Genomic DNA, 12,326 nt, shown 5'->3' on the forward strand with positions numbered 1-12,326 from the left:
AACTCTTGCACAGACCTGCTCTGTTACCCCCTAATCTGAGGGGCAAACACATCTGCTGGGCTGCCTTGCTTCCCTCCAGGGCCCTTGAGAGGACAGACCAAATTCTGCTCTTGCAGCTGGGAACTTCAACAGCACTCTGCTCATCTGTAGATGACTGAATACACATGTATGAATAACTGATAAAATGATCTTGTTTTCTGTTCTTAAGTCTCCTAAGAAGTTTCCCCAAGAGAACAGAGATGATTTGTTGATCTCACCCACAATTACACAGTAAGGGGTACCCAAGTGACTTTTACAACCCGGACGTGCAAACCTTAACAAGGGTGAGATTGCATCTACTCATTTTGGCTCCTGAAATTAGCCAGATGTGTCCAATGGCAATCCTGAAGGAATGGATGTAGCCCATCCGAAGATTCAGCTTTTCTCTTCTGGACAGAAAGAGCACAAAGCAAGGAACTTTCTTACAAAGATTTTCTCAACAGAACATCCATCGAGGATCAGTGCCAAAGTGTTCACTAATAAAAACTGGCAATTCTAGCACAGAGGTTATGGACTTCCAGTTTAAATATCACTTTCATTCTGTCACATACAAAATCCTGTAATAGGAGCTCCTAAATCCTGTTTGGTTTAGTCTGAATATAAATGAGTGAAGCATTTATCTGGAAGCCATGTTTTAGTAAATCCATAAATCTACCTACTTACATCAACTCTCCTAAATTACTGAAGCAGGAAGCAGCTTGCTGCTTCCTAAGAATTCACATCAGAAGAACATGTCACATTTTGGTGGATAAGGGTAAAAATAGTTGGTGTTGGATGAGATGCCCTTTGTCTTTCCTGACCTCACACACACAGATATGCATATCATCAGTATGTGCTGCACATGGGCCAGTCATAATTTCTTTTTATACTCAGGCAACAACCTGCCAATAGAAAAGTATTATGAATACAGCAAATACTTTTTTGAGAATTGTTAATAGATCTGAAACCAAAAGGCTACTGTGCCATTGGCAGCTCTAAGCCAAAACTTTTGCAGTAGCACAACACTGAGAACTGTGAGCAGAGCTTTAGACAGGCACTATCAGTTAAGGTTTTGAGGCATCCTCTGATATTTTTCTTCATGCATTTTTCTGTTATCCAAGATACTTCTTTTCAGGCTCCTAAGGTAACTTCCAAAATCTTTCTTTTTTGGTACATCTAATTTCCACAACATTTCAAGCCCCAATTGAAACAGTCTAAGTGCACAAAAGCAGACACTTAATCAATAGCTCTGACATGTCTTTCAATTGAAGAATTTAGGTCATAACTTTGGTTTAGTCCAGGTATTACTGAATTTATAATCAGATTATACTGGCAGCAGTCAGGCAAGAAGGGATCTTCCTGTCTTTGAGAGCACAGAAGCTGACAGATTTACTTCCCCACAGTATGTACCAAGTGATCAGTTCCCTGTTAGCTCACAATTTAGGCTTTTCTTTTTACCCACAAATGCGGAAGAGCTCACATGGCTTGAAGGCATGCTGTTTTCCAGTGCTACTCTGACTATTGCTATGCCCCTTCTCAAGGGGCTGCTCCCATGGAAAGAAACAGCTGAACCAGGAGCATGGTACCAGCAAACACACTTCTGTCTTCTGACCCTGCATCAGTGCATGGGGATGGAATTACAGGGAAAGTCCAATGCAACACCAGCACTGACATCTCTTGTAAACAGGAATAGATCACAACTGAGCTCTTTCTGTGATGGACACTCTATTCAATTTGCAGCCTCTTCCTTCCACTTTTCAAGTCCATGACTAGTTTTACCTATGAACAGTGTACAAAATAGTCACTAGGTCACTGGGATCGAGGGGGTTTCTCATTTTTTTATCAGAGAACAGGGGTTTCAAGGGAGGATCCTAATGCATTAAATGCAGATTACTAACAAGGATAGACAGTTGAGCAGAATCTGTAGGAGGAATAAAGCAAAATCATCATCTGGGACAGAAGGACGAAAAAGGTGGAGTCGAGGAAGATACAAAACCAATGTTGGTGCACTTAATCTTTGTGTCTGCAGAGATTATAGACCCTTCTGTCAGCCATGTCCCTCTGGCTGACTGACATAAAAATAATCATTATTATCCAAACTACTACTGAATAGTTATTATTTTCCCTTCCCACTACTTCTCTGCTTTTCTCCAGCAGATACTCATTAAGATTGACCAAGTATCCTCCCTGATTGCCAATCCCTAGCCCTGCATTGCTATCTATTAAAAACACTTCAGTTCCCTTTCTCAGTATTCACAGATATATACACACACATAACCAGCTCCTTCCAAAGACTCATTTTTTAAAAGAATTAATTAGAGTCAGCTGCTGACACTTCAGAGTCCTTTCAGAGGGCTAACAAAAAAAGACAAGATACATCCAATCTCTGAGGAGGCTAAAACCTAGATTAAGATTTTGAAAGGAATTTAAAAACTACTATGAAAAAAAGTTAATTAAAAGTTACAGCATCCCAAGTAATTAGTCAGGTGATCTCCTCTTGAGAATACTGCAGGCACTGCCTCCAGCTCCTCTGCTTTCTCATTATCGAAGGATCAAATCCACAAGTACAAAAGAAACATGCACGCTCAATACTCCCTTCAGAAAAACATGACCATCACTTGAGGGCACCCATCCACCTTCCAAGCTCATTCTGAAGGTGCTCAGCATGAACAATGTAAAGCAGATGTTCAAAGTGTACATCAAAGAATGGGACAAGGTTGAGTGTCACTTCATTCATTAAGTATCCCATAAAAAAAGTACAGAAGAGTGACTGGTCTCCAAAGTTTATTAAAAATCAAAGAATAGAAAACTTTACATAAAAATATGTCAATTTTAGCTTCCACATAGTTGTCCACACAAAAAATTTAAACAATTTTTTAAACCTGTAGCACATAACCACAGTGATAGCCAGGCCAATTCATTTGGTTCACCATGACTGAAGTGTTACATGATACCACTTTTCAAATGAGTTTTGCTTTAAAATGGACACTAGTATAAGACACCAATTAAAGCCTCTGAAGGCTCTTTAATGTAGTTATGCTCAATATTGCTAGTGTGTGAAGACTAAGCAGTACAGGCTCATGTAACAGCCCTTAGATATTATTTATGAATCAGCTCACAATTTTTAGAACTTTGTTATTGTGATGAGTCTGGAGCATTAAGACAAACTTTCTGCAAACAGATATGCACTAGTCTAGTTTGGAATGTTGCCCTCTCTCCCCTCAAGGACCTGTTGTGTTTGACAGATTCAGTAATAACATGAACTACTTCTGCTTCAAAGGCATACAGCATATTAAAAAGCTTCATGCTTGACATCTCATTTCAATATTCAGATACCAGTTTTAAAACCTTCTATATCTGTACACAGTATAGATGTCCTGTTAACAGGATTCTTCAGCTTTCTCTGCTAGTGGACTTATATAACTCACCTGTAGTTTTCTGTATAGCTTAAGAACTCTCACTTAAAAAAAGGGAAGTCAGAGGGCATGAGATGTGACCTACTCCCAGGACAACTGTGGTGCTTTAAAAACTCAGGGTTAGGCAGGATGTACATTTTTCAAAAAGTTAAAGACAGTGTTTGTCATGGCAATACACACTTGCATAGTATACCTGTATGCATCTGTAAATTAAGTGCCAGCCACTCATACTGTGTACAACACTGGGCTGTGCTCTCCTGCAACACATTAAAAGATACTTCTTGTAATGCTTAGAGCAGCTGAAGTACTTTTTATATATTTGCTCTTAACAGAACTAATGCATACTACTATACAGATTCCTTAATGGAATCAACATATTTCCTTTCTCCACATTCCTTAAGCCGGGTACCTCTGTTTTATAGTGTTCTTTCAACCCAAACATTAACAGGTTACATTACTAAAATGCATCAAAGCATGTAGTTCACAGCTTTTTAATTTCATATCAGGACTTGAACCAACCTTTTTCCCATTCCTCTCCAAAGTTTTACTTCTGGTACTACAAATGTTCGATTTGTTGTCTAGTTAAAGAAAATCAAAACTCATTGGTCAGAGCAAGACGATTGATAGAGGCCAGACAATGAGCTAAAAAACACAGGGTCAAAATGCTTTGGAGCTTAGTAAATTCTTAAAACTGTAAGCCAAATCGCACTTTCATTGTGAATCAAGAAGCCTCAAATATTACCAAATGTCATGTTTATAACACTGCTCAGACAACCTGCCAAAACTATGACCCCAACTTAGATAATGCAACCTGGGAAAGGATCTGTAAATTAAAAAACCTCTTCCCCTTAAATATAACTTATGTGATAATATGAAATTAAATTAAAAATTCCAAGTTATTGCACAAATCATACTTCCAATATTTACAGAGAAAAAAAAATGAGCTTTGAAAAAAAAAAAAACAAACCAGGAGAGCAGCAAATTCACTTTTATGATTTCCCAACTTGATTTGCTGCAAAGAAGAAAAAAAATATAATTCCAAGGGGCTGAAGTTTCCTTCACTTCCAAAATAAAAGAAAAGGAACAGATATAGCCACAGCAAAAAAGCTACAGCATTTGTAAATGTCCTTGCAGTTCTATTGTCAGAGCTGCTTCGGCACTGAATGAACCATTGTGGGAAGGCAGAAAACAAACTTCCACATTGAATAAGGCTTCACAGATAAGCACAACTACTTCTTGAAGATGGACTGAACCACCACACAAAGAAACATGCAAAGAAGTCAGCTGCAGATATTTGGCAACACCAACAAAACGATGTGCTGGATGCTGGTCTCCATCCCTCAAGTGGAGTGGCACTCACTCAGTCTGTCTGAACAGGGAAGGTCATTTTGGCATCTGCCATTATCTGCTCAGACTAATAGGCAAGCTGTCTCTGTGTTTTTTCCTTCTCCATATGTTACGATTGTACTGGTGGTGTCCACGGTTACCAACTGGTTGCCTCATGCCTCCACTGCTCACGGGGCTGTAGCTGTTGCCTTGGCTATGAGTTCCTTTCATGGAAAACTTCATTCCACTGTGCTGCTAAAAAAAAAAAATAAGATAAGCATTCATTTAGGCATAAAAACAGCAAACAAAACATATATCACCAATTATATTTCCTCAACATGTAAGTTACTTCCACAAAACACTGCTTGAAGCAACAGGTCTTCATGCTTTTTTATTTGTAGCTGTACAAGTCCCAAGGCACTAATAGCTTACTAAGTGTTTTCTGAAGAAAACGTCCTGCAAATGAAATGGTGTAGATTTGAAAGCATCCTTAACACCCTTGGATCTCAGTATGAAATATACTCACTGTACAAACTCCCTTATATAACCACAGGAGAACTTCCGCATTAAATACTAACTGTGACAGGTGTGTATATTTTGGAGTATCTCAGCAAGAGCATGACCAGATGAGATACTTCAGTCCTTCAGAAACATCATGGAGAAATGTAAGGGCATGATCACACAAGCTGATGCATGGGGAGTACAAGTCAGCTTTCCCCATAATCTCAAGTCAATGATAGGCAAACTATGTATTGTTTGTGAGGAGCTTGTAAATTCTACTGGTCTTATCATCAGCTTACACAGCTCCTAGACTGTCCCTCATATGCAGGCCAAGGCAAAACAATTACGTGATCAGAAATACAGCAGAACACTTTCTTTTGGGGGGGGGATCTCCAATAACTTGAAACAAAAACTGCCCAGAAGGTTGAGTAGCAGCCTGAGTAAACTCACCCCACCATAAGGTACTACAAGTATCCCTATCACTTAATGGCATACAGTAAGTAAGTTGGCTTAATGTGTAGGTACTTAAATTAGGTACAAGAGCTTCAGAAGATGAAACTGAAAGACTTCCTAAATACTGGTAACACCAATCCAAGCAACCTTTCCTGATTTTTTTATTGTTATTGTCTGACAGCAATAACTCAACAGACAACTGACTGCCTGTAACAAGAGTTAATTCTAACCATAAGGGGTTGCACAGGAACACAGAGCTAACATTTGGGACAATTGCTTAGAACACTGAAGTAGTGGCAGGTATTTCATATTCTGTATTTGCAAACAAGAGTGAAGTCAAAAGAAATGAGAACACCAAGCCACAATTGTGTGCAAAAAACAAAAAGAGTTATTGAAACCATAATTCCATAAGAAACATTTTACTGTCAAACTGTTACTATAGGAGACACTGAGCATCCAGAAAGACAAACTGCTGAAGACCAGTGTTGAGGAACAACCACAGTCAACTGCAGGGTGGCAAAGAAACCTTAAAATGGTTTTTGATTTATACAGTGCCCTACAGCAACCTAATCAACCTTCACCATGCAACTTCTAAACACCAAGTGTTGTTCTCAGACTATCAGTGGCAAAATAATTCAAGGACAAACAGAAAAAGGAAACGCAAGCTGAGAATTTTCCATATTTAAGAGATACTACTTCCAAAATATAATTTATTGATGTATGTTTCATAAATAGCTTCTAGTAGATGTTTTAGCACGTAAACAACATGAAACTATAAAAAATTCGAATATTTTCTATTTTGGGCAAGGGGTCCTTCAAGAAAACACACCATGTCATATCCTTGTGCAAAGTTTTCTAGTTCAGTAAGCATAGCTCTGACTCAATTATATACATTTACTTGAAATGACATCAAAATACTAAAAATTACCCTATAACAGTAAAACACTAAAAGTAGCCAGTCATCACAGTGACCCTCAACTATGTGCTGAAGAAAGACAGAGAAAAACTTTACTATTGCTACTGAACAACCAGAACAAAACTGATCAAGGAGCATACAAACTTCCAGGAAGCCAATCCATTTACTTCATCAGAAAATGTGAAAAACCTGGGAATTTCTTCCTCAATATCAGTGAGGATTCACCACAAAAACCTACTGGGAGCAGGATGGCAGGTGACCCCAAGATCAGACAAGCAGCACAGCATGCATGACAAGTGCATCCACCTGTATCCTAAAAGATGTCATACTTCTTGTTTGCTCAAAAGGTAAACAAACCTTCAAAGAATGATTAATAACCTAGCCAGAACATGAACTTGAGCTTGTGATGAAGCATTCTGCATTGTTTTTGGGCCATCAAGATAAACACTGTCAATCTACTGGAGCAAGATCTGAATCCATCCGTCTTATGACTCATCAGCTGAGAGACGTGCTTAAGGAAGTTGACTCAGGGACCACTTCAGTCAGAGATGATGTCTTTATCTTTACCAGTTCTCAACTACATTTTGTTCACTAGTTTGTTCACTTTTTTTTTAAACCATCAGCTTTTAGCTTCCTGCATCCTGTGCTATGGCATTTCACAGTTTAAATGAGCAATACATTTAATTTGAGCCTATTACAGGATAATCTATCAGTTCCTGAAGAAAATAATCTCTTGTCATTCTGTTCTCTAACTTTTTCATATACTGATGACCACACAGACCTAGCTTATATACCTCATCTTGCTGAGGCTAAACAATCATTCTTTGTTCACACAGAAGCTATTCCAAGTGTTTGATCACTATTGACATCTTTCCCTATGCTCCTTCCATTTGTGTTTTGACTTCCCTCTGATGAGGAAAGACATGGCAAAAATCACACTCACTGTTGGTGTTCTGTAAGATGTCATCTTTACAAGAAAATGTCTACTCAGGGCCTACCACTCTCTATAAAGTTTAAATTGTTTCTCTCCTGGTGCATCACCCTGAAAGCTCCTTCTGGATCCTTTCTCAAGTAGCTCTTAAGGTGCTTCACAGCACCAGCAAACTTCACCAGGCTTCATCCACTGCCTTTTAGATATTAGGCAGCACAAAGTCCTGCAAGGCTTTCCTGGTGAACTCTATCTTTTAAAAAAACGGAATATTTTTTTTGCTCGTCTTTTTCCAGTTAGTTAATTGTTTAAAATGGGACACATCATTCACTTAGCTTCCTTCAGGACCTTTGACAGAAGAAATTTACTTCATGTTTTTGGAAATCTCAAGAGGCTGCATCAAGCATCCTTCTCCTGTGCACAAACTTCTGGACACTTCCATGCTCAGGAATGACACAATCACTGAGAGGCATCATCTGTAGCAGATCTCTCTCTAGAGAGATCAGATAATCCAAAAAGAAAGCCCTTGCCCTGTGATATCAGAGAGAAATCTTTGGTTTAGAAATTTCAACTTCTTTGGATCTATTTCTCTAGATAGAACAATCTCTTCCATCTTAAGGCTATTGATTCAACAAATAGAACTGGTTTGGTTTTTAGCTGAGTTGAATAATCTGCTCCATCTGGAGGGTAAGCTAAAGAATTCAGATTTAAGACAAGGCTGGGGGTGGGGGTAAGGTGGAATTCTTCACATAGCAGGTTAAAAAAGCTTCTAGGAAAAAAACAACATAAAACAAAAAAAATGAAACAAACAAAACCCCCAGAAAATAACAAAAACAACAAAAAAAAACCTCCAAAAAAAAAAAAAAAACCACAAGAAAAAACACCATGGAGGAAAACTTAAAAAAGGAAAAAGCCCCAGAAAAAACCTCAAGAAAACAAATCTGGTTGAAATAGAAATTCCAAGTAATTATTTACTAAGGAAACAAAATTTCTATTCTTAAATACTGGCAAATTTACTGTACAAAACTGTTGATATTTAAAGACTGCCATTACTCAAAAAGAAAATTATTAGCCAAAAATCAATCCCCTACAATTTGAAACAACACAAGTAACATAAGAGAGCTGAAGTCTAAACATAAACAGGCTTCTGAATTGTTTTGGTCTTTTGTTAGATTTCTTTTTTTTGCCTGATAGAATTTCTAAAGTAAGGAGAAAAAAAAGGCAGAAAAATGTTGGTAATAATGTATCTGTGCTCAACTTAAAAATAGATTATACAGCGCTACAGTGCTCCAAAATGATTGGTAAGTACTTACAGAGGGGTAAAGGAAAAGCTTAGAAAAGGACTACGACATTCTGAAAGATCACATATTTAGTATTTTGTTGTTAACAGGATTAAATGCCACGACAATCTAGTCTGCAGCTGATCAGTGAGTTTTAATCAAACTCACACACCTCAAAATCATTTCATGTGATATACCAGCGAAGTATTCAGTGCTACCTTGATGTACCATTAACATTCTAAGTAAACCTTAAATAACATATTATGCATTCTCAAACTATTTCAGAAAGTTTGCAATATTTCCAAATTCTTTATTTTAGGCTTGTAGCACTCACTTATTGACTTTCTGATCATAACATCTGTAAATACACTAAAAAATTTAACTTCTTTATGAAATAATTTATTTCATAAATATTATGAAATAATCTATTGTTTTCCAGAGAAATATTAAACAATGACCTAGCCAACATTTTAGCCACAACTACATAAGCAATAAGTCAATTATTAGGCAACCTAGCCTCATTATTTTAGATTAGTTAGCAGGATTTTGCAAGATATTTGCATGTGCTACCTAGGTGTACTCTTTAACCTGGTAAGATTTGTACATGGTTTAGAATTCTAAGCTGAAGTAGAGACAAACCAAAGTAAGTTATTCCAAAAGCTCTTCAGTACTGGCAGTCTAGGGAAATAAGGCTCAAAGCACAGCAATCAAAGACACTTCACTGTCTGGGACCTACAGGTCACTTTCAGCTACAACCAATAAAATCTCGAGTCCTGAACAGATTTTATAAAATGAGCCCAAACTTTTTTCTGCTGCTACTAAAAGGGGAAATTTATGGACCCAACCATGAGAACAGCAAAGAAAAGAAAAATCAAGATGGGGACTAAAAAGAGCTCAAAAGCAAGAAAGATTTTATATGTTTCTCACCTTCCAGCACAAAAGAATTTGGAAAAATAAAAGCTTCAAGGGAGCAAGTATTTCAATACTTTATATCTTATTTCACTTCATTATAGATTATTGGCGGAGCTACCACACAAAGTTCAAGGTTCTCTTCACCTTTCACAACAGGTTAGGCAATATGAGTATGAGCAGCTCCAAGATAAATTAGTATTTGAGAGAGCAGAGGGCCCAGTCCCCAAATGAGGGACTGACAGCAGACAGCACCGTCAGCATTGCAGCAAACACTGAACTGTTATGGTAAAGAAAGCAGGATGACACATGAAATAAATACCCTTTTTGATCTTGTCAGTACTCAAGTTTCAAAACTGAGGGGCAAGAGTCAAAACAATGCTACCAGAAGAGAGAACTCATACTGCAACTTTGCTGCTGTTGTGACATGGGCCATGAAGTGTATCTGCATACTTGTCACTACAGAGAACAAGAAATAATTTTTGAGCACAAAGCTGACATTTTCAGACCTTAAAGAGAAATCTTACCTCACTGAGAATTCTCACTTTTGATTTGGAACAGAGAAACTATTACTACAGTAAGAGAAACCCTTTCCAAATGATGAGGTGATAACAATACATGTGAAAAAGTCTGCAGAGGAAATACATATGTGATTATTCAAATGAATCTCAGTTTGTGAGCAAAAATCTGATTACAATGACACTGAAAGAAAAAGGAGTACTATGTTAACAAAAGAAAGGTATGACTTCTGCATTTCCATAAGTCTTTTATTTATGGTGGGATTTTTTTATGTTTCTAAGAAACTACTATGTAGACTTCCCTGCAACTCAGAAAGCAACCAACAATGCGGCCAGAGGACTTCATACAGTCCTTTAAACACCTAGACTAGATGTTTATATGGAGCCCTCTGGAGACCACTTAATCCAACATTCTCATGTAAGCAGTCAGATTAAGTTATCCAGGGTCTGCTCAGGCTAAGTCAGTTTCCATACATGGAAGGATGACACCACATAAAGACTGTGTAAGTATAGGGCAAACTAGATGAAAAATCTCCAGTATGGTTTTCAGCTGAACAACCTCTGAAACTCAGATTCAGTTTTTCCTTCTCCTTTTTCCTTAGAAAAGGAAATAAAACATCTTCCCCTAAGTTCTGCATGTGTTAAAAACCCAACAATATTCTGTCACACAGAGGAGTCTGTCATTTAGAATCAAAACTGTTTCCAAAGTAGACAACCATAGCCTACTTCCTATGAAAACTCATGGACACTGAAAAATTACTCCATTCTAAATGAGAGCATTCTCAATTTTAAAAAATAACAAAAATGTCATTTGGTTGAATGAAGAAGCCTTCAGTACCTAAACAGCTTAAAAATGCCATTGAACAAATTAGGTCATTTCTAAATTGAAGCTGACATACTGAAAACACTGAAGTATCTTAATATACAAAGGGAATTCAGCATACTTCTGCACTGACATGAAATAAAATGTCTTTACAAACTTATCCTTCATCCAAGTAAGCTACACTTGACTGTTTGCATTCATCTAAAAGAAATTTTGACTAAAGTCCCAGACCAATTTTGTTTGCCATGCTGCTAACCTTCCAGAAATCATATCAGAGATACAAGCAGTATCAGCAGTACTAGTGAGAAACAGCAACACCATCAACAATTGCTATGGATAAAAGCAAACTCTGAAACAAAGTATGCTAGCCACAGAAGTGTCTATAAAGCAATATAAAAAAGCAGTTTCTAAGTTTAAATGTTCTGCCTTATTTGGCCAAACTCAAAAGAATCTAAAAAAAAAAAAGAATGTACTCCTGCAAGTCCCTTTACAGGCTTTGTCCATGGTATTTAAGCACTGACATTAAGGTTTCACTTCATAGTTGTCTCCATAGTAACAAACATATTCCCAATCAGACACCACTGATCTTTACTGGAGACCTCCTCAGACACACTAGGAGCCAGCCAGTGCAGCAGAGGGACTGGTGCTTGCTGGTTTTAGATACTTTGGAATCAAAATATAACCCTTTGGGGGGAAAAATGAAAGCATCTCAAAAGTTAAATGAAAGAGTTTTTCTGACCTAAGAAAAAGGAAATTTCTTCTGTCTTCATTTTGGTAACCTGGTGAAGAGCAATCCAGCATGAATTAAACTTATCTCAAAGTAGCAACAGGGAATGTGGTCCCTTCCTCTCCTTGGGAAGTTACCAGTCAATTTCTGCCCCCTCTACTCATCTGGACATGCGTCTCAGCATCTGTTTTTCTGCTTATTTCTAATGGGCAGTACTGCTTCATAAACTTCAAGTAAAATTTCAAACTGCTGTCAGCAGAGTAGAAAAATTATTACCTTTGAAAAATGATGGATGATAATGATCCTGAAAAGCACACAGACCTGTGCCAGGAGCTTAATCAGCCCCTGAACTACCTGGAAATTCTCCAATTAATTATGCAGCACATAAATAGAATTGGCAATCACACCAAACATGTTTCAAAAATGAAAATAGCAGGAAGCTTTAACAGCAGCAAACTTGCCTAGAAGGCAGTAATTTGTTCAAAATACAGTTAAATGCTCTTGGCACCTC

The 12,326-nt window shown here is 37.6% G+C and overlaps 1 protein-coding gene across 4 annotated transcripts in view; it reads right to left on the reverse strand.

Moving 5' to 3' along the window:
- Positions 1-2,785: 2,785 nt before the first annotated feature.
- TENT4A (terminal nucleotidyltransferase 4A) overlaps positions 2,786-12,326 on the reverse strand; it is a 57,975-nt gene continuing 48,434 nt past the window's right edge. For 2 of the 4 annotated variants that reach the window (XM_026791772.2, XM_005484267.4), the window contains one exon: positions 2,786-5,012. In XM_026791772.2, the coding sequence (XP_026647573.1) occupies positions 4,836-5,012 (177 nt within the window). In that variant the 3' untranslated portion in view covers positions 2,786-4,835. Of the gene's footprint in view, positions 5,016-12,326 lie in introns of all 4 variants that reach the window. The other 2 variants (XM_014265151.3, XM_005484266.4) reach the window with 1 other exon arrangement.

This window comes from Zonotrichia albicollis, chromosome 1 (genome assembly GCF_047830755.1).
Source record: "Zonotrichia albicollis isolate bZonAlb1 chromosome 1, bZonAlb1.hap1, whole genome shotgun sequence".
Lineage (NCBI taxonomy): Eukaryota > Metazoa > Chordata > Aves > Passeriformes > Passerellidae > Zonotrichia > Zonotrichia albicollis.